Source organism: Tyto alba, unplaced genomic scaffold, assembly GCF_018691265.1.
Source record: "Tyto alba isolate M040663 unplaced genomic scaffold, T.alba_DEE_v4.0 Super-Scaffold_42, whole genome shotgun sequence".
Classification (NCBI taxonomy): Eukaryota; Metazoa; Chordata; class Aves; order Strigiformes; family Tytonidae; genus Tyto; species Tyto alba.
This window is the reverse complement of record NW_024881318.1, coordinates 26,785,566-26,809,257: the sequence shown is the minus strand read 5'-3', so window position 1 is coordinate 26,809,257 and position 23,692 is coordinate 26,785,566. Positions and strand designations below refer to the sequence as shown.

The 23,692-nt window shown below is 38.7% G+C and overlaps 1 protein-coding gene across 1 annotated transcript in view; it reads left to right on the top strand.

Moving 5' to 3' along the window:
* Nucleotides 1-23,692, top strand: part of ADAMTS6 (ADAM metallopeptidase with thrombospondin type 1 motif 6) — a 162,950-nt gene that overhangs the window by 94,276 nt on the left and 44,982 nt on the right. The window contains exons 12-14 of the mRNA XM_033009174.1: nt 2,556-2,663; nt 14,868-15,013; nt 17,309-17,372. Coding sequence (XP_032865065.1) covers nt 2,556-2,663; nt 14,868-15,013; nt 17,309-17,372 — 318 coding nt within the window. The remainder of the gene's footprint in view (nt 1-2,555; nt 2,664-14,867; nt 15,014-17,308; nt 17,373-23,692) is intronic.

Genomic DNA, 23,692 nt, shown 5'->3' with positions numbered 1-23,692 from the left:
TCATCTGTGGATGTGCTAGCCTGGCAATGAAATACAAGTTTGAATTATTACTTCCCCTTATACGTTAATATATAGATAGTATACTTGCGTAGGCATATCAGAAGTTGAATTCTGTACATAAATTCCGGAGCACAAACCAGAATTCTGGATTGAAATCACCCTGAAATATAGATGCTTTTAAATTCCAGACTGTTATCCAGATACTTTTGCTTCTGTCTGTATTGGAATGGTTGAAATCTTTGTGTCTTAATGCTGTTGAATTTTTGGCTTTTCAGAACATTGAACCAAGCTTCACAAAGTCAGCACAGCTATTAATTTGAACTTGATCAGATGCAAAATAAAGACAAGGTCACAAGTAGAATCACCACAGTCTGACACTTTATGATTTGACAATGTAAACTATACATGGAACATGAGCAAGTAAATTACACTAATTTTGCTCAACAAAATGAATAAGTGAATAAGTAAATAATAAGTAAATAAATAAATAAGTGAATAAAGTAAATAAGGCAGGGTTGTGATAGGAGTGCCTTATACTGTGTCTGAAAGGAACAAGGTTTAAGTTTTCACTTTGAAATCCATACTGTATTGGAGTTTGGATTCACAGTTGATTTAGATGTGAATTTGATTTAGTGTTGAATTTTAGCATCTTAATGGCTGTGAAATTTGTTATCTAGTTAGATTTTTCAAGAATCTCTGTGGTGTGTCTTCTGTTCTTTCCCTGTTCTATTTCATATTTAAACAATATATTTGTTTGTGATTGTGTATCTTAATCTGAAAATTTTAATCAGCTGAGTGGCAAAAGCAAGTGTTTTATTCAGAGACATAAAAAGTAAATATACTGTTTGCATTTCTTCAAAGAAAAACCTAATCTGAAAATTTCTACAATGGCTGCAGGTATGCTTTTACAAGTGGCAATATTTCTCATAAATAGAGGCTCAACAATTTGCTTAGGTTTTCATAGAGCCAGTCGCCAAATAGGACAAAATAGCTTAGGGCTAATTGTCAAAAATCGGATGGAAACTCCCAAAAGCATCAGTACTCATTCCTCATCATTTCAGACATTTCTAGTATGGTATGTTTTTAATGGATTTTAAAACAGATACCTTGCTTTTACAAATCATGAAGCTAAATACACCGTTAACAATCCTGCAAGAATGTCACCAGCTGATTCCAAACTTGGAAAAGAATTTTGCATTATTCAAGACAAACTTGTACTATTGAACTGTTACTGCAGCTGTTAACAAATAATATGTAAAGAATTCCATTTGTATATGCAATACAATGCAAGAAACATGAATCAGGGTAAAACGTAACAGTTGTTCCTGTTGATGTGTATAGAAAAGATAGGCTAGGTGCCAGATGCTCACTAATTTCCTCAGAGAAACAGTGAACTTCAGGGAGGAGTGCCTAATAACTTCAATTTTACTCACACTGTCTTTTTTCCCTTTTGTTCTTTGTACAAAGGCTCAACTATAGAATCTATACAATGATTATTTGTAGGATATGATTTCAAGCAGCAGTTAATGAAATAGTATTGACTGTCATAAGATCATTTTGAAGATATTAGTATATTTAAAATTTTTAAAAATGCTTAAAAATATAAAATATCTATGAGCAGGTTGTGAACTTTGCACAGATCTCAATACAGCAAAGATTATCATGTAAGGCATTTACTGTAAATGTAAAACACTTATGATTTCATTCTGTGGACATAACCAAATCCAAGGGCAACTGAAGCAACTATGAAGATTTCCAGTGTTCAGCCAACTTTGAATCATGCCCATATTATGAATTTCAATGCTTAGATAGTTTCAAAAATCTATCTCCAATGTCAACAGAACTGTGAGTAAATGTGCAAAACCAAATGAGAAAATATAGTAGGAAAAAAGATACTTGAAAACCTGTGTTTGTTTAACACTGACAACATAGGGAGATAGGATAGGCTAAATCATTTATGAAATACCAGCTGCAAATCTAAAAAGCCTAAAGAAAATATTTCAATACATAGCTCAATTAGTACTAATACACGTGCACTGTTTTAGCAAATATTACAGAAGAGGAGTGCAAGTAGTTTGATCTCAGAAACATTGGTTTTAACTAAAGGAAACAAAAATAATTGTTGCTGTTTCATATTTCAAAATTAATAGTACCCTTTACCATGTAATTTTGAAGCAGATAATGACAGTAATGGAGATACTACAGCACATCTGATGATGACTTTTACAGCAACACTAAAATATACTAAGTTCAGTATTAGCACTAATCACGAAAAAAGCAACTATAAAATATTACTTGCACAGCAGGTGTGAAAACACATTTTTGTAGTCTACAATTTGATGCTTCCAGGATTTCTTTTGGCAGAAAATTCTTAGGTAAAATATGGTGTCTTTGAAATTGTTCCAGAATATCTCACAACCATGTGTAGATTTATCTCTCCAGCCCACTTCTTACTAATCTCTGTTCAAAAAGATGCGTATTTACATGTGTGTATGAGGACTGGAAGCAATTTTGGGCTTTTATTCTGATCAACTTGCTTCTGCCTTCTTTCCTAGGAAGTGTGTAGAGAGCTCTGGTGCCTCAGCAAAAGCAACCGCTGTGTTACCAACAGCATTCCAGCAGCTGAAGGTACTCTTTGCCAAACAGGGAGCATTGAAAAGGGGGTGAGTACAAATAATTTATTGTTTGAAGAAGCAATTTATTGTTTAAAGACTACAGGAAGAAAGAACTAGAAATCTAAAGTACTTATGAGCAACTATAGTTCAAAAAGAGTTATTATTTCAGAATATATTTGCATTCTAATAGAAGTGTCCTACAGAATTATTTCACAGTTATTTTATATATGCAATTTAATATAACATTTATCCTCGCTATAAAATTCTATTGCCTGGATCAAAAAAACTGCAGCCCTGTTACATACTCTCTGTATATTTTTTGAGTAATTGTTGTAAAAAACTCTTTAGTTTAATCTTTATTAAATTTTATAGCACTCTTCCATAAAGGACTGTTACAACTCTAAGTCTGATACATGTGTAGCATAGATCTAGAGCCTGAACTCTGTTACTTCATTACAAGACAAAAAAACCATTATTATTTCAGATATAAACTGAATCATACAAGCATATAGAATAAACTTTGCCTTAATAAAAGGGTTTTCTAAAAGCCTGTGTTTCCCAGTGACCTTTCTGTTTTGACTTTGAATTATTCTTTTAGTATTCAGTTGTATTTGGATAACTGTTTAGCTTTAAAGTACTTTGCTGTGCGTTCTGATAAACTCTTCTACCTAATAGAAAAAGTACAGAAAGTCAGTGTTGCAATAGATAAGTCTAGTGCTACTGTATCTGTCTGAATATGTGAATTTGATTTTAATATGATATCTGTATATCAGTAGTTTCAGACAAAGTTCTGAAACTTAGTTTTAGGTTAAGAATAGTGAGTGTTTCTCAGTTACAAGGTAAAATCTATACAGATCTTAAAGAGGAGAGAAAAAGATTCTAACTATTAATTTACAGGACATGTACTGGAGAAAAAAGTGAATTCCATAAGCATTTTTTCAAGATAATGTATTTTATGCAGGTTTGTACAAAGTGAAGAGAGCTTATTATATTAAGCAATTTCCAGTATCTGTCCAAGATTTGCTGCATCTGTCCATAAGATTTACTGCTCCTGATTGGATTTTTTCCTAACGACAAACACTGACATCTATTCTCATTCTGACTTTTGCCATGCTAGCTAGGCTAGTTTTAACAAAGATTATATGGCAATTTGACTTGCAATCTGATGTTTAAACAAAAAGAATGACAGCTTTTGGGTAGCTGTCACAGTTTATTAATGCTTGTTGACGACTTCATTCAGGGCCCATAACCTAGCATCATTCTGATAGCTTTTCCATGATGAGTTTGGACATATTGGTAAACCATGTTAAATAAATTCTCTGAAGGGGTCATTTAAAAAAAGAGTGCTTAGAGCTAGCCAATGAAAATAGAGAGACCTTTGCATTCTACCAAAATGTTACCCTTTATTGGAGTAATAGAAAATGTTAGAAGCCCTACTCCTAAATCAACAGTCTGGGTTTATTTTGGAACTGCCACTCCTTGTCAATGACAAGGAGCAATTTACCTCGGTTTATATTTTTTAAACCATGAGACTACAATGAACAAATTGAGATGCTTTAAGACACTGTTACTGTGTCCATTTGCCAGAGACTTTAATCAGTTTTCTCTCTACAAAGTATCTTTTTCCAGTCATCAGTATCTCCTTCCATTATTAGATTTTAGAGGGAAATGAGAGAATCTGTACTGTTTCCCAAAGGTAAACTGTTCATGCCTGTTAACAGTAGAGAACTGTATCTCTAAACTGCAGCTTCAAAGGTTCCTGCAAATTAATAGTTCCTCATAGCAAAAAAAAAAAAAACAGAAAACATGAGATCTTTCCAAGTACGTAGTTCTCTTTACTACATGCTAAGGAGAAAATAATAGGTTACAATTCTGTAACACTTTATGATTAATATTAATACATTTATATTGCAGCCACACCTAAAGTCCATAACCAAATTAAGCCACAACCAAGTTAACCCCTGTTTTGCTGGGCTCTGTCCAAATGTGTAATAAATGACGTTCCTTGCTCTAAAGGACTAACAAGATCTCAGAGTACTTCATCATATTTGGAGGATCAATTTCTGCTTTTAGTTACACTAATGTAAATTTGATGTAATTATTAGCTCAAAGCAAAATCTAATATAATGTTGTTGTGGTTTGGGCCTGATCAGCAGCCAACCCCCGCAGCTGGTCACCCTCCCTTCCCCCTCCCCACCTGGGAATGGGGGAGGGGATTAGAGGGGTGAAGGGAGACTCGCAGGCTGAGATAAGAACAATTTAATGATGGCAATAAAACGAGAACAATAACGATGATAGGGGGAAAACAAAAAGCAATATATAAACAGGCAAAGTACAGCGTAATTGCTGACCACCCGCTGACCAATCCCCAGCCCGTTCCCGGCCAGCGACCCCGAGACACCAAGATCCCACAATCGCGATCCCAGAAGTGAGAGAGAGAGAGAGAGAGAGAGAGAGCCCCTTCCCGACCACCCCTCCTCTATACAGTGAGCACGACGTGCCATGATATGGAATATTTCACTGGCCAGTTTGGGTCTGGTGCTGTGGCCGTGCTCCCTCCCTGCTCCCTGTGCCCTGGCGCACGGGCAGGACGTGGGGAGTCGGAGAGTCCTTGAAGTCTCGGCAGCAGCTGAAAACACCAGTGTGCTATCAGCATTTTTCCCATATCAAACCCAAAGCTAAATCCAAAACACAGCACTCATCTAGTCCCTGAAAAGGAATATTAACTCTATTTCAGCCCAAACCAAGACAGTATCCACCCCTTATTCCATATCATTTACGTTATGCTCAAGTTCCATATTACCCAGTACAGTCTAATTGATCGTTGTCCTTTCTCCTGGGTTTTAGGCATGTGCACACAGACATCATTCCCTCAGTCACTGGGCCATCACTGCAGAATGTATCATAAGTTCATTTGGTTCATAACTTTGCGTTCCATATGTCATAATAGTCTTTTAAGGCAGGAAGGGTGATTCTTGGTCAGTAGGGAATAGGTGACCAGGTGACCTTGCAGAAGGAAGTCATGCAGTCCCTGTTAGAGTTGGAATGGGTGGCTGATGCATCTGACACTGTCTGTATTCATGGTCTATGGGAGTCGCTGGGCATCGGTTGCTGAAGCCAATCCTTACTTTGAGTTCATGTGTTCCTTCATGAATGCAATGCCATTATATAATACGTGTTAATCATAGCGATGCACTGATAGGGCTGTTTGGTGATTGGCCTAATACAGTTCAATTTATTGTCTATTTTCACCTAACATTAAGTCCCCTTGAGGCACACATCTGACTTCCCTATTTTCCTGCATTACCCACCAAGTGCACCCGGGTCCTTGTGCAAAGGTAATTCCACGTATGGGCTTACCTTTACCTGAAGTGGGAATAACCCAGACAGTCTTTCCTATCATGTTGTTAAGGTGTACTGCTGGGACTCTGTCTCCATCTGCAATATGCAGAAGATTGGACTGGGCAGGGCCAGCCTGGTTGGTAGATCCTCTAGTATTGACTAACCAGGTGGCCTTTGCTAAATGTTTGTCCCAGTGTTTAAAAGTTCCACCTCCCATTGCCCTCAGCATGGTCTTTAGTAGCCCATTGTACCACTCGATTTTCCCAGAGGCTGGTGCGTGATAGGGAATGTGATATATCCACTCAATGCCATGTTCTTTTGCCCAGGTGTTTATAAGATTATTTCGAAAATGAGTACCATTATCTGACTCAATTCTGTCTGCGGTGCCATGCCGCCACAGGACTTGTTTTTCAAGGCCCAGAATAGTGTTCCGAGCAGTGGCATGGGGCACAGCATATGTTTCCAGCCATCCAGTAGTTGCTTCTACCATTGTAAGCACGTAATGTTTGCCATGTCGAGTTTGTGGAAGTGTGATGTAATCAATCTGCCAGGCCTCCCCATATCTATACTTTAACCATCGCCCTCCATACCAAAGAGGTTTCAACCTCTTAGCTTGCTTGGGGGCAGCACGTCTCACATTCATGGATAACCTGTGATATAATGTCCATTGTTAAGTCCACCCCTCGGTCACGAGCCCATCTATATGTTGCATCTCTTCCTTGATGGCCTGAGGCATCATGGGCCCAATGAGCCATAAACTTTTCGCCCTTATGTTGCCAGTCCAGATCCACTTGAGCTACCTTAATTTTAGCAGCTTGGTCTACTTGATGGTTGTTTCGATGTTCTTCGGTCGCTCGATTTTTGAGTACATGAGCATCTACGTGACATACTCTCACAGACAAGTTCTCTACCCGAGCATCAATATCTTGCCATAAATCAGCAGCCCAGATGGGTTTGCCTCTACGCTGCCAGCCACTCTGTTTCCACTGTTGCAACCACCCCCACAGGGCATTTGCCACCATCCATGAGTCAGTGTAGAGGTAAAGGACTGGCCATTTTTCTTGCTCAGCAATATCTAGGGCCAGCTGGATGGCTTTCACTTCTGCAAACTGACTGGATTCACCCTCTCCTTCAGCAGCTTCTGCGACCTGTCGTGTGGGGCTCCACACAGCAGCCTTCCACTTCCGATGTTTCCCTACAATGCGGCAGGACCCATCGGTAAATAAGGCATATCGCTTCTCATTATCTGGTAGTTCATTATATGGCGGTGCCTCTTCAGCTCGGGTCACCTCTTCCTCTGGTGACATTCCAAAGTCTTTGTTCTCTGGCCAATTTGTAATTACTTCCAGTATTCCTGGGCAGTTGGTGTTCCCTGTTCGAGCCCGCTGTGTGATGAGCGCGACCCACTTACTCCACGTAGCATCAGTTGCATGATGTGTTGAGGGGACCTTCCCTTTGAACATCCAGCCCAGTACCGGCAGTCGGGGTGCGAAGAGGAGCTGTGCTTCTGTACCAATCACTTCTGAAGCAGCTCGAACCCCTTCGTATGCTGCCAGTATCTCTTTTTCAGTTGGAGTATAACGGGCTTCAGATCCTCTATATCCTCGACTCCAGAATCCCAGGGGTCGACCCCAGGTCTCCCCTGGTGCTCTCTGCCAAAGACTCCAGGTAGGGCCATTCTCCCCAGCTGCAGTGTAGAGCACATTTTTAACATCTTGTCCTTCCCGAACCAGCCCAAGGCTTACTGCATGAACTATTTCGTGTTTAATTTGTTCAAAGGCCTGCTGCTGCTCAGGGCCCCATAAAAAATAATTTTTCTTCCAGGACACTTGATAGAGAGGGCTTACGACCTGACTGTAATTTGGAATATGCATTCTCCAGAAACCCACAACACCTAGAAAAGCTTGTGTTTCCTTTCTGCTGGTTGGTGGAGACATAGCGGTTATTTTATTAATCACATCCATCGGAATCTGACGAAGTCCATCTTGCCATTTAATTCCTAAAAACTGAATCTTCTGTGCAGGGCCCTTGACTTTACCCCATTTTATGGCAAAGCCAGCTTTCAAAAGAATTTGCACTATTTTTGCTCCCTTCTCAAAAACTTCTTCTGCTGTATTTCCCCATACAATGATGTCATCAATGTATTGTAAATGTTCTGGAGCTTCACCCTGTTCCAGTGCAGTGTGGATTAGTCCATGGCAAATAGTGGGACTGTGTTTCCACCCCTGGGGCAGTCTGTTCCAGGTGTATTGGACACCCCTCCAGGTGAAAGCAAACTGTGGCCTGCGCTCTGCTGCCAGAGGGATGGAGAAAAAGGCATTGGCGATATCAGTTGTGGGGTACCACTTGGCTGCCTTTGACTCCAATTCATACTGAAGCTGCAGCCTGTCTGGCACAGCAGCACTTAGCGGTGGTGTGACTTCATCCAGGCCCTGATAGTCCCCTGTCAGTCTCCACTCTCCATCAGACTTCCGCACTGGCCATATGGGGCTGTTGAAGGGTGAGCGAGTCTTGCTGATCACCCCTTGGCTCTCGAGTTGACGAATCAGTTGGTGGATGGGAACTACAGAGTCTCTGTTGGTGCGATATTGCCGTCGGTGCACAGTCGTGGTAGCGATCGGCACCTGTTGCTCTTCAACCCTCAGTAGTCCCACAGCAGAAAGATCCTCTGAGAGCCCTGGCAGAGTGGACAGCTGTTTAATTTATTCTGTCTCCAAGGCAGCTATACCAAAAGCCCACCGGTACCCTTTTGGGTCCTTGAAATACCCTCTCCTGAGGTAATCTATGCCAAGAATACAGGGAGCTTCTGGGCCAGTCACAGTGGGATGTTTTTGCCATTCATTCCCAGTTAGGCTCACCTCAGCCTCCAACACAGTCAACTGTTGGGACCCCGCTGTCACTCCTGAAATACAAATAGGCTCTGTTCCTTTAAAATTCGATGGCATTAGGGTGCGCTGGGCACCGGTGTCCACCAGAGCCTTGTACTCCTGGGGGTCAGATATGCCAGGCCATCGAATCCACACAGTCCAGTAAACCCAGTTGTCCCTCTCCTCCCCCCGGCTGGAGGCAGGGCCCCTCTAGTATCCATTATCAATGAAGGGGTTAGTGTAGTCTGTGCGGGTCTCAGTCTCATCTCGGTTACTTACTTCTTGTAAGTACGAACCAGAAGTCCTCCTCATAGGATCGGCAGCCAAGTCAACCCTCCTGCTCAGTCTGGGCAGCTGATTACTGGAGACTGGAGCCGCGTTTCTCCTGAAAGAACCCTGATTTTTAGCCATTCTTCCTTCTAACTCTTGAACTCTCTCTCTTAGAAGGTAGGTAGGTTTCCTATCCCATTTCCTCATGTCCTCTCCATGGTCGCGCAGGTAATACCATAGGTCTCTCCGTGGTGTATACTGTCTCTCTTGAGTAGGGAACCATCTGCTCCTGATAGCTGAGACTTTAGTCCATGCAGGCAGAGAGTAAGACATATCCTCTTTAAGTTGGCGGGATAGTTCCTTTAGTTCCTTCACGGCTGCGATGATGGAGGGAGAGAGACTTTCATCATAGTTCTGGAGTCGACACACCAGCTCATCCACAGTTGGTCCGTCTCCGTCTCGCCAGTCCATTACTGCTAATACATTGGCATGTGATGATGGCGCACTCCGTACCAACTTCCGCCACATGGGCCGGGTGCATTGGACTTCATCTGGGTCTGTGGGTAGCCGCGCATCATCTGGGTCAAAATAAACCATTTCCTGCACGGCTAGTTCCCTCAAGTATTGGATGCCTCTCTCCATGGTTGTCCACTTGCTTGAATGACATACAAGATCTTCCTTGAAGGGATATCTGTCTCTTATGCCTGACAGAAGTCGCCTCCAAAGACTGAGGGTCTGTGTCTTTCTTCCAATTGCATTGTCAATGCCTGCTTCCTTAGACAGGGATCCAAGCTGCCTGGCCTCTTTCCCCTCTAATTCCACACTGTTGGCCCCGCTATCCCAGCATCGGAGCAGCCAGGTAAGGAGGTGTTCCCCTGGATGGCGGCTGAAATCCTTCCGCATGTCTCGCAGCTCACTCAGGGATAGCGATTGGGTGACTACCACTGGTTCTGCCTCCTCCTCCTGTTCTTGTGATGGCCCTGGTTCATCCTCATCCTTTACAAGGCGGGGTGTTTTCTTTATATATTTCTTCTTCTGTACAGGAGCAACTGACACAGTCGTGGGTTGGTCCTCTGGTTCACCCGCAATACCTGTTGTAGGGGTTGGATTAGCTGCAGTGTCTGTTGCCAGAGTTTGAGTAGCTACAGTGTCTGTTGCCGGAGTTTGAGTGGCTGCAGTATCTGGTGGGGGTGTTGGAGCAGCTGCAGTGTCCGGTGGGGGTGTCGGAGCGGCTGCAGTGCTTGTTGTTTTGTTCTCTGATCCAGAGACCTCTTTTTTTTGAGGGAACTGTATACTGGTGAGCAGGGCTCGGTAGGCATGGGCCAGTCCCCAGCATGTTGCCGTGATCCGCGTCTCTCTTGAGTTATCAGGATGACAGCGTATCTTTTCTAAATATTTTACTAGCTTCTCAGGATCCTGCACTTGTTCAGGGGTGAAGTTCCAGGACACCGGAGGTGCCAACTGTCCTAAGTACTTGCCCATGCTATCCCACCCCCCCAGCCACTCATAACCCTCCAACCTTGGGGGGGATCTCCGAGTGATGTTCAGAAATAGTCACTTAATCCTTATCCTAAACACAACCCGAACAGCCTTCAGGAACATGGCAGCTCCCAGCAGTGAGACAACAACATTAGTGTGAATATCCCACGGAATTTCAAAACTCCCAACATACTCAAACACATTTGTGAATAGTCTGGTGAAGAAGGAAATGGAAGACGATATCTCCTCTATGGTCTGGCTCTCCGCGGAGAAAAGGGAGAGAATGTTAATTGTTAACCCATTCCACTAGATGACCTCCCACATGCACAGATGATGACCATGCTGAGTACAAATACCAGACTAATCTCAGGACTGACAACCTTATCGTGCCATAAATCAGTATTACATAGTACAGCAAAGCAACAATCTGAATCCAACTCCCACGGGTGATAAGCAGCAGCATGGGGAATATATATGGCGAGTAAGGTGACATATAACACATCTGTAAAAAGGAAGACCACGATTCCAGGAACCATTCGATTGACATTATAACAGGATAAGCAGTCGACATTTTAACAAATTCAGAAGAGCACACAAATCAACCTGTTGTTATCTCAATCCTTCATGCCCCATGTTGGGTGCCAAAAACTGTTGTGGTTTGGGCCTGATCAGCAACCAACCCCCGCAGCTGGTCACCCTCCCTTCCCCCTCCCCACCTGGGAAAGGGGGAGGGGATTAGAGGGGTGAAGGGAGACTCGCAGGCTGAGATAGGAACAGTTTAATAATGGCAATAAAACGAGAACAATGATGATGGGGAAAACAAAAAGCAACATATAAACAGGCAATGTACAGCGTAATTGCTGACCACCCGCTGACCAATCCCCAGCCCGTTCCCGGCCAGCGACCCCCAGACACCAAGATCCCGCAATCGCGATCCCATACCAAACCCAAAGCTAAATCCAAAACACAGCACTCATCTAGTCCCTGAAAAGGAATATTAACTCTCTTTCAGCCCAAACCAAGACAAATGTGCATTAATATCTTTTTGGCAGAGTTGAGAAGGATTTCTACAATTAAAATGGCCTAACACTTTATTACAAAACCTTCTTTCAGTTACTTATATAAACCTGCCAAATTTTTAACTCTTTGAGTTGAAATTTTCAACGGTAGATGTCTGCCTATGCCCAAAAGGTTTTTATAGTGTGTTTTCCATAAAAGTCACTCAGCTGTTTTCTGCATACCAGGAAATAGAATAGAGTGGTTTCTTGCTGCTGATGGCTCTTGTACATCGATTCTGTTTTGAAGCTTTAATATGTTCACACTTTGGTGAAGGATTTTGCATATTGGCTGGGTTCAAAAAGGTACACTTTTCCCTAATTCGTAACAATAATTTTAAATATGCATGAAGTTTCTCTCTGATTTACCCAGAGATGAGTTTGTGAAGGTAAACTAACTTACAGATTTTTTTAAAAGACACTGATGAGGAAATGGTGCATATCAAACAAGACAAAACTGCTAGGAATCTTTATTTTGTCTTTGAATGTAACGTAATGAAAAAAGCAACTTTTCCTAACGTCATTGTTTAGGTCCACGCTAGGGATGTAAATGAAGGGCAAATGTGCAAAAAGTAAAAATGCAATGTGCTGAAAGGACAGTTTAAATAGCTAGATTGTGTGATGATTTAAGTTACTATTGGACATTATAATGAAGGTAAATTTAAGTTATTGGGTGTTAAGTTTTCTTGCAAAATAATTGCAGAAGTAGTGATTGAAAATACACTGTTACAATCAAGATGGCAAATTTAAGTTAATCTTTTTTTTTTCTTCCTACAAAAGATGAAATCAGTTTTCCTCAATATTACAGTACTTGCTGTGTGAGTTTTCTAAAAGTATACTGTTGTAAATCTTAGTTCTGTTGAACAGCTAATATTCATATAAAAGTGATTTCACATGTGCCACAATGTCATGTTTTATTTTATTGTTAATGATCTCTATGAGAAAAATTTCAGACTACTTACATTGCTCACAGAGCTTTTTGCATATTTTGTATGCATTCATATGCATTACCAGTGTCTTTCTAGTTGAACTGATTGAAAGTTATTCAATGTTAGAGAAGAATTAACATTTCAGTTTTAAACCTTTCATGAAGGATTGTTCTTTTAAAACAGCTATCACCTCCTATCATTTCTAAGTATGCTGGTTACTCAATAATCCTTACCTCATTGTAGCAGATGAGGTTTCTATCATTAGTGGAGGAAGCATATTTTTGTAGTCTTGTTGGAAATAATGAAGATTTTGCTAATTTTGAATTACTCTGACAGAGATTCTATGCATCACTGACTTCTGGTGAAAGATAAATTTTCACTAGAAAATTAAGAGACACTGAAGTGAGCAGTAAATGCTCAGATTTGACTTCAGGAAGGGTGAAACCCCAACATTTAAGGAGTTTTTACAGGGGAATATGGGAATGTGGAAGACAATGTTTGCATGACAGATGAAATTACAGATTACAGGGATTTTACACAGAATTGGGAAAATAAAGCAGAAATCTGCTGGATTGTAACAGCTATGTTTTAAAACATGTACAACATATGGAGAAAAAAAGAGGTTATGGAAGATAAAAATGTTTTGAGAGAAGAAACATGAATGAATGTGGCTAGAAAAATAATGCTACATGTTTCACTTATTAATGTAGAAATAACAAGGAAACAATATAATAAGGAAATAGAGTAAGCGGTAGCATGTGTACATACACAAAACTATGTTGTATCTAGGTGTATTTGCTGACAAGCTACACATTTTAATATTATATCATTTGAATGTACATTCTTGAGAGCTACACACTTAGACTGACACATTTGACAGTCTAGAAGTACCTTTTATTCAAAATGAAATTTCTAAAGAAAAAATTAAGATTTTTATTCCTTTTTGTTAACTAACACTCTGTACAATCGTTGTTCATATCGAACTCCTATTAGTTTGGATTTTTTCCTGAGTAGTGAGTGAAAGTTAAATTCACTTTTCAGCTGCGTTCAGAAAAATCTTGAGTAATTCACATCATTGTGAATGGCTGTATGTACTTGTCTATGTATATCCCACATTTCTGGGACTGAGGCTTTAGGTGAGACTTAGGCCTCAGGAGAATAGAAAACTTGTCTTTACAGTACATTACATTACTTTAGTGTAATGTCAACACTGAGTCTTCCGGTAGTGCTTATGTGTGGACAGAGATACGTCTGTCTGTCCATATCTTCTGTACATGTCTCAGTGCTTTTTGTCAAATTCATATGGCTGATTTTGGATACAAAAGTTGTCTGCATTTCTTTTTGGAAGGGGTCAGTGCTGTGTCTGATGCCCACCTTTTGGAAGTGAAATGTGCAGATTCAGGTCACAGCAGACCTGAGGCCGTGCTGTACTCTGTCACCTAAGCCTGTAATGGTGAGGAAGGGTTATCCAACGGAGCTACTCCAGATTCCCAGTGATGCAGTAGACACCACAATGTGGATCAAACTGTGATCTCCAGGATTATTTCTGAATGGTTTAAAAAGTTTCTAACTAAGGAAACGATAGAATTATTTTAACAATTAGCCATTTGTGTGAATTGTCTATCATTTTTTCTGTCCAATGTAAGTAACAAAATTGCAAAGTTTAGGTATTTGTATGAGTGCAGTATGCATGTTCATTCTGTCCCTGAACAAGTGGCCAGTCACTATTATATAACGATTTTCTGTACTATGTCTAATGCTTTGGCACTACTTTTATTATGTCTGTAGGGTTAGTATAAATGAAGCACTGCAACAAATTCTTCCATTGTAACCTTGTCCAGATTTTCTTTTTTAAAATGTAAAGGAAAACTTTCTTAAAAATACTACCAGGGGAATTTTTCATTTTGCATAATGAAGCCCCTACATGAACCCTAAATGGAGGGTGTTCTACTAAACTAATCTTTGAAATTAATCTTAGTGTTTAAAAAAATGTAAGAACTTGAAGTTCCTTTAATGTGAAACATTAAGGAGGATGTATGAGGAAAAAAGAAAGTCTTTATTTTAAGCTTGTTTTAACTTCTGGTGTGTGTTAGGGACCTGTAGTTCAGGATTTAGTGAAGACAATTAACAAATCATACACACCCTCACCAATGTCTAAACATGGCTAGAAAAAGTAAAATATTAGTCTTGTTATCTATACAGAAAATGCTAATGCCTATAATTGGTCATTGTCTAACCCTTATATTTTTCTGTCCTGATAACTCTGTCAGCCTGGAAACTAATTCTGTGGTTTTTTGTGAAATCTTTCAGTGGTGTTACCAGGGAGAGTGCGTACATTTTGGCACTTGGCCCCAGAGCATAGATGGGGGTTGGGGTCCGTGGTCAATATGGGGAGAGTGCAGCAGGACCTGCGGGGGAGGAGTCTCCTCATCTATAAGACACTGTGACAGTCCAGCGTAAGTAGCTAAAGTAAGCCGGAGCCAAAAAAAAGACACATTTGGAAATTATTCAAAACTGTGGTTTCACATGTTATCTGTAAAAATGTTTTGCTAGTTTGCCAACATTTGTCTTCAAAATAGCAGACAGAAACACTTAAACAGAAGAAGTTCACTAGACATACTTTTAACATTTTTAATGTATCTTATGTACTGTAAAGATAGCTGGGTTTATATTTAGCGGTAACCGGAATGGTTTTCTTTCTGCAACTTGATGTTCATGCAAAATATATTTAAATTATGCCTTAGATAGATTACTTTTTTAAGACATACTACCTCTAATCCTTGTCTAGGATATAAAATAACTATAGCCAGTTACTTATGAAAAAAGCCACAGTATTTCCAAGCTTTTGCCTACAGCTGCTTACATATAAACCGTAGTTTGTAATATTATGTTGAATACAATACAGTTATAAGCTGTCATGTCTGACACTTAGTTGTGACTTCCCACTGACTGTTAACACAATTCAGCAACTTTCCTTCTTGCCACCACTCCCTGCTGGTCCATCTCCTCCCAAGAGGGGCCAGCTTCTCCACTACAGCTTGATCTGTTGTGTGTATCTGTACTGGTCCTGTCGCATGTCTGCTTTACAATGTCCTGAGCACTGTTCCAGAGAAAGTCTGTTGGGTAAGTGCTCCTCTCTGTCACTAGCACTTCTCAGATAAGGAATGCTTACTTATTTCCATTGCTGTTCTTTTCTGGTTGAATTTCTGTTTTTTTCTGCTGCTGCTTGCCCTGTTCTGGTTACCTTATTACAGCCATAAGTCTTTGCAGAAAGATAGTTTTATTACTCCATACTTCGTTCTTGTCATGTGCCATAATCACTATTTCCATCGCTATTATTAGTTCTTAAGACCACTTTTTCTTGAAAACATAAAGCTTTTTTGCTTCTTTTGTGAGAATCCATTCTGTGGCTTTTGCCACTCCTTTCTTATCTTCTCCTCTCTGTACACTTAGGTTCTTTGGTGCTTGTACCCGTGTTTTGCAAGCCAGGCTGTACATCAGCTTCCCACTGCACTCTGCGAGACAGACACCATAATGTCACATTATTGCTGTTTAAGGTGGTCTGTTCACTTGTCATTAGCAATAACTATAAAATCTGTCAAGTAGAACTACTTACTGAATGTATTCAAAACTTAACCATAAAAATTTTCTTACTGAATGTATTCAAAAATTAACCATACACATCGATAACATCAGGCTATGTTACTGAAAGAATAATAAATTAAATTCATTAATTTTTTTCACAGCAGTGTGTAAAAGTCATAGTGAAATGTTTGTTGGGACGATGAGTAATTTCCCAAGATTTCTTAGCTACTTCTGTCACCATGTATATGGGTTGGTATGTTAAAAGGTGATTAAATTTTAGATGTTTAACAGAACAGCAAACAAATGCATTTGGAGGGGGGTGTGTCTGCATGAGGAAAAAAATTCCTTTGATTCAAGGATAGTGTTGCTTAATTAAATATCTGTAATATGAAAAATAGTATTGATTTTCTTTCTAGTTAATTGCAAATTATTTTATTTCTTTATTAGAAAACAAACACTAAGGGTTTTTCCTTTCTGCATTCAGGTTATGAGCCAAATAGTTGACATCTGATTAATCTTCCATTTAAGTCAATGTTAATTCATTATTTGACCTCTGTGGAAGTTAGATAAAGTTCTTAAACAGTTTGGGAATTTAATAGCCAATGTCTTATTCATACTAATAGAAACCTGCTTACTCTGGAGTTTCCTTAGATTTCATACTGCTTAATTCAGATCAGAATCATATTCTTGAATTAGAAAATGCAGTCTTTGCTGATTCCAGTATTTAGCAGGCAGTGTTTCTTCTTTTTGTTATGTTTTCAAGTGTAGTATGAGAAAATAAAAAAAAATAAATGCACCATATATGTTATTAACATGTTTCTCATTCTAGTTTTATAAAGGAAGCAAATAATTAAGAACAATACCCTTTTAGTATGTTCAAAATATAATTAAACTGTATTGCTTGGGATCTATGCAAACTAGATGAATACTATATGAGTGACTATTTTCAAGTACTCAGTATTGTATTGTATCTGTTCCACTTCAAGCCAGTGCTACAATTCTTACTAAATTAAATATTTTAAGATCGCACCTTAAAACTTCCATGTACTTTCTTTTTTATTTATGTATCTCTTGGACTTGTATTTATACTAATAATGCATTAGTATATCTCATGAACTTGTGTTTGTACTAATACATATACTAACACATAAAACATGTTTTTCCAGGCCTTCAGGTGGAGGCAAATACTGTCTTGGAGAAAGGAAGCGGTATCGCTCCTGTAATACTGATGTAAGTAAATTTTGTTCCATTGTAAAATTATAATTTTAGCACAAATGGATGGATTTTTTTCTCAGTTCAGAAAAGCTGTGATTCCTGCATTTTTTTAGCAAACAGTCCTGTAGGGTACTTCTGTATTGGAGGCACCTTACATGTTCTGCTGGATGTAAGGATCTGTGTCTCAGTGTGAATACCCAGCTGGTGTCTTTGCATTAAGGCCTGGAGTGAGTTCAACTTGAGCATGTTAAAGGCAAACAAGGACCATTCTACATCAGAGCAAAGGTCTGTCTAGCCCACTGTCTTGTCTCCCAACAGTGGCAAATAACATGTGTTTAGGAAAAAATTACAAAATTTTGGCAGCAAAGGCATGACTTTTCCATGGATACACTTTGTGAGTTTCCAGAAGCTGGCTGTCTAAAGATTTATTGAGTTCCACATTGTATCTGTACCACATTAACTGCCACAAATGGAAGTATCCTCCATGAATCCACTTTTAAACCTTCTTACTCTTTCTACACCTTTATAACTTCCAGTGCTGATGTGTTACACAAAACTTTTACACATCCTATGAAAATGTATTTCTTTTTGTGTGTTTTAAACCTGCTGTTTTGCCACTGGATATCAGCTGGTTCTTGTATGACCCGAATGATCACGCAGTTTTATTTTAGAGCTCATCAAATAATGAACTACCACTGAGGGGGTGGGCCAGAGTATAAATGTATAAAATCAAATTATGAGCCTAAATTACAAATTCAAGTTAAAAAGTGAACCAGCAAGAAGTACACACCAATAAAGAATTTCACTAGTAAGTTTCCAAGTCAGTAGCACTACAAACATAAACAGACCTCCACATTATTTTAGTTTCATATTAATCTTAATTTTCTTATTAAATTGAGAAAGTTCGTAACAGTTGGAGAGTCTGTACCTAAAGATGGCGTTTCACCTGTTTTTCTTTTGATATATTTCAGGGAAAAATATAGTAGTTAATATCCCGATTCCTTGAAAAAAACCTTGGTTTTATGATTGTTACTAATTATTATATGCATTAGTTCTGCAAAATTTTTGTGGAATTTATTCTTCTTATTAGGTAGTATTACAAATTGCCAAGTTGAAAAATTTCCTACTGCTAATCACAGCTGCTCTGTTCAGACACCCAAGTATGTTAGGCCTTTTGGCAACAGTGTTGTAGGAGAAACTGAAGGTGACCTGCTTGTCCAGTAGGAGCTGTAAAACTTTTCCAGTCCTACAGCCTTCCAAATTACAGTGCACCATTCTGAAATGTTGACAATCTTACTTTTTTCTGTAGATGCATATCTCTGCTCTTGGCTATCTTTGTGCAGACTTTATTTGAATGGATCAAGCTTATCAGATGATCCGCTGTAATTAATTTACCTTCTTCTTTATTTTAACTCAGATGGTCTTTCTGTAATTGGAAGACTTCATAAGCAAGAAAGTTTTTCATAGTTCCTATACACAAATGAAAATGTTGAGTAACACTGATTGTGTTTCTTATTCATACAGTTGATAAGAAAATCACCTATGAATTTACCAATTGAGTGATGATTCTGTATTGAAATCTGTCTATTGAAATCTGTCAGTCAATATTTAATAAATTTAATGTATGCTTTACTGAACTAGTACATATTTGTTTCTATTTTTTGTGTCTATTTTTTGTGTACTACTAAGTAAAGTGTGCTATCAAAATCTAGAGTGTATTCCATCATCCTTTTGATTCAAACAAGAATTTTTGAAAAGTTTTAGTTGATAAAACCTATTCTTATACAAAATACTGATTTGTATTATTATTTTTCTTTTTTCAAACCTGTATCAGTCAAGTCTCTGCCAACTTTTCTATTTATTTGGGATTGATTTCAGGTGAACTGTAACCTAGAATATTCTATTTGTCCTTTTTGAGTAATGATCTTCTTACATTAACACTGTTTCAGTTTGTACACACAGTCTAAGACTTGTTAAAAAATTCACACTGGCACGCTGCAGCCTTCCTCCCTTAATTCTTTGAGTACTTTTGTGAGATAATTGTCCAGGAATTCGTATTTAAGGTGTTTATCTTCAGTAGATACTATTTAGCATCTACCACAGTAACTAGTATACAAAAAAGTTTACATAATACATACTCCTGCATACTCACAAATATTCAAGAATTTTTAATGCTTTTTTATAATTAACAATTAGACCATAGCTACCTAGCGATACCATTGAAATGTTGCTAGGATTTCTTTTGTCTTTACTCTTAGTTGGTTTTGCTTCTCCTATTCTCTTTTTATTTGTTTATTCCTGAGAGGATGCTTATAGGGTTACAGAAACAATGTCTGAGGAGTCCATTCAGTCTGTTCCATGGCTCAAGGGCAAAATTAACTGTCATTAAACTGTTCTTAACTGATGGTTGGTCAGCTGACCTGTTCTGAAATACTTCCAGTCTGGGAGATATCATGGGTTTTTTTCAATATCCTTGCAGTCAGGACAGTTTTCATAAAATATAGTGTATGTTTTCCCATCCTTTTAGGACCCTTAATTACTTTTCCCCCAGTAAGAAGACAGCTGATAATATTCCCTCTGTGGGAGCCTTTCCTGTGTTTGCAGGCTCCTATTGTATCTCTTCTTAGTCTTCTTTATAATAGACAGTCTCTGTGTTAATAGCCTTTGGGATCCCAGAAGCACACGTCTTCTTGAAGTGTGGTGCCGAAACTTCTGTAATGTCTGTCATCTTAGTGATGGGATTCCATTTACTCATTTCAGTATTGTGTTCATTTTTCCTACTGGAGTGACAATATTTATTTAGTGTGTGTTGATCTGTAATGCCCAATCTATTTCTTAAGAGCTACTGTTTAGGAAGTCATTTCTGAGCTTGTGTTTGCACAGCTGATTGTTCCTGCTCAAGTGTAGTAATTTGCATCCAGTGCTTTATTTCAAACTACTGCTCCAATTTATCAAAATCTTTCAAAATTTTAGTCCTCTATTCCAAAACGTTATTTCCTTATCTATACTCAGACTTCAATCAATAATTTAAACAAGATATTGGAAATGAAACTTTGCATTTCATTGTCTAAGTCTTAAAAGAAAATCTTGAACAGTTCCAGAGTTGCATCACTCAATTTGGAATTGCCATTCTTACAGTTTGACTGTGAAAAATTTTTCTAGCATATTTTTTGGTTATGGTTTTCCAGTGCATAAACCTACCCATATTTAGAGAGGTTTAAATTTATTGCCTGAGTGGTTTTCACGATTGTAGTCAATTTTTTTTTACAGTAATATTTAGGGTTCTACATAACTAAGAATTGCTGAGACTAGTAGATACTGTTTCAAGATTTATGATAGTCCTTAGTGCTTGACATTTTTAATGGAATGGTATGTTTGATTAATGTAAGCATTAAGAGCATGCAAATCTGTCATTGTTTTTATGAAAAATGCATTGTTTGTACATCTTATCTGTTGAAGTTTATGTTGCAGTGTCAACATTCATTGACTATCTGTAATTTTCAAAGTAGCACTCCCTAAAGCTCCTACTATACATAAACCAAAAAACCCTCCTTTTGACTTAATTTTTCTTTCAGAGATGAGTTAGTTCTGTTGCCCTTTCTTTTGACCAGTTTAATTCTTTGGAAACAGTGTACACTCCTACTAGGCTTATTTCTCATCAAACACTCCAAAGCCGTATATGACTTCTTAATTCAAAAGGCATCTGCAAATGGAAACATTGAGATCAGCAGAAAAGAACATTAGCTAATGAGTGCTGGAAACAAAAGGATGGTAGAAAGAACACACTCATCAGAAAGTTATTTTCTACTACCAACTGTACTATCTCTGACGAAAATAGATGTATTTTTCCAACTAAAGTATTTTTAATTTAAAAAAAAAAAACAAACATAAAATCCTGATAGAATCGCAAGACATAATTACTCAGTTAAAGTAACTTACTGTCTGATTTAAAACATGTATGGGGTGTGAAGCTTAATTTGATATACATCTAAGACTGTAAAAGTCTTCATTTTTTAAATACAATAAGAAATGTGTTTTGCTTATAAGTTATGTCAATTGTTTATCTATATAAAAGTATGTGTGTGTACATACATTTAAGAGATTCTTATTCTTCAGTCTTTTCTCTTAATAGAATGTAGGCAAATGGTTTTTGTTGGTTCCTTCCGTTATGCATACATTCACAGATATTTGTTGTTTTTATAATTTTAATATTTTCAAGCCTATTTTTTCTAAAATACATTCATGTAAGGACCTGTGTCTTGGAACAGTACCTGAGTTTCAACTGTCACCCTTCTGGCTGTTTCTCATCTTCTGAGAGGTGTAGTATAGCCTTTTGTTAATAAGAAATACGATGAGTTCAGTTACTGAACTCTGCCTGACTTAAAGCTCCAAGATAAACATATTTCTGTGAGATATTTAGTATCATGTCAGTGTTGGTTCATTGATTTGTTAGAGTTCTTTAGACAATTAATTCTTGCTTCAGTCTTAAAAATTTTTATGTTCTCATTAAAGTCAATGCTTTTTTAACTCAGGATTTTAATTATTTCATGATCTTCTCAGGACCTTCTTCAGACCTGATTTTAAGTTCTTACACATTTGTTAGTTTCCTACCTTATGACTTGCAGTCTCCTAAAAGAGCATTGGAAATACAAGCAGCCTGTGCTTGACAAGATTTATCCATGTACTGTAACTGCATGAAAAAAATGAAATATCTTACCCAACAAAGAGAAGCAGTTATTGCACATTTACTTTTGGAAAAGGGTGTGGACACAAAGAGACAGTGCCAAAGAGCTCACATATTATATATGTAAATACATATTATAGCTTGCCTTGTAGTAACGTTTTTGTATTTCTATAACTATGATTTTCATAGAATCATAGAATACCAACTTGGAAGGCACCTCAAGGATCATCTGGTCCAATCCTTCTTAGCAAAAGCATGGTCTAGACAAAATGGTCCAACACCCTGTCCTGCTGAATCTTAAAAGTGTCCTATGTTGGAGAATTCACCACTTCCCTGGGTTGGTTATTCCAATGACTGATTGTTCTTATTGTGAAAAATTTTCCTCTTGTGTGCAATGGTAATCTCCCCAGGAGTAACTTGTATCCATTACCCCTCATCTTTTCCATGTGACTCCTTATAAAAAGGGATTCTTCATCTCCTTCGTATCCACCCTTTAAATACTGGAAAATGGTGATGATGTCTCCCCTAAGACTTCTTTTGTCAAGGCTTAACAATCCCAGTTCTCAGCCCTTCCTCGTACAATAGGCTTCCTAGTCCTCTGATCCTCTTTGTGGCCCTTCTCTGGACCATCTCCAGCTTGTCCACATCTTTTTTGTATAGCGGGGACCAAAACTGAATGCCATCTTCCAGGTGTGGCCTGACAAGCACTGAGTAGAGTGGGATAAAGACTTCTTTACCTCTGCTGGTGATGCCCTTGTTGGTGCAACCCAGCATCCTGGTGGCTTTCTTCACTGCAGCAGCACGCTGTTTGCTTATGTTGAGCTCGTTGTCCACCAGAACCCCCAGGTCCCTTTCCAGAGAGCTGCTCTTCAGACAGGTAGATCCCAGCCTGTGCTGCACTCCTGGCTTATGTGTTCCCTGGTGCAAGACCTTACACTTGTCCTTGTTGAACTTCATAACATTCTTGTTAGCCCACTCTTCCAGCCTATCCAGGTCTTTCTGTACTTACCTTCCAAAGTGTCTGCTTGCCCATGCAGTTTGATATCATCAACAGGCTTCATCAGGGCACACTTCATCCCATCATCCAGATCACTTATGAAGATAATAAACAGTGTTGTGCCCAATATCGATCCCTGTGGGACGCCACTTGTGACAGGGTGCCAGTTTGAAAAGGAGCTATTTCCCAGCATCCTCTGGATGCAGCCTGTCAGTCAGTTCCCCCTCCACTGCACAGGCCACTTATCTAGACCGTAACACATCCGTTTCTCTAGGAGGAGGTTGTGGGGAACTGTAGTGAAAACCTTGGAGAAATCCAGGTAGACAATGTCTCTCTGTGTCAACCAAGAAAGTTACTTGGTCGTAGAAGGTAATCATGTTTGTCAAGCACTGGTTTGAATGCATTTCTTGAGGTCTTTAGTTTTACTTCCTCTCAGGTATTGGTGAGATGCTAAAAAAGATAGGAAAGTTATGCAACAACAGAAAATTTACAAGTTGCATTTTATGCTTCAGATTACAGAATGTTGCAGGTTTCTGGCTGTTGTTTGGTAATTGCAATCTTCAGAAGGACTACCTGAAAACTTTCCTGAATCCTGAACTAATGATTTGGACAAAGAGCAAGATCCTGAAATGAGGGCCAGCACTTGTCAGTATT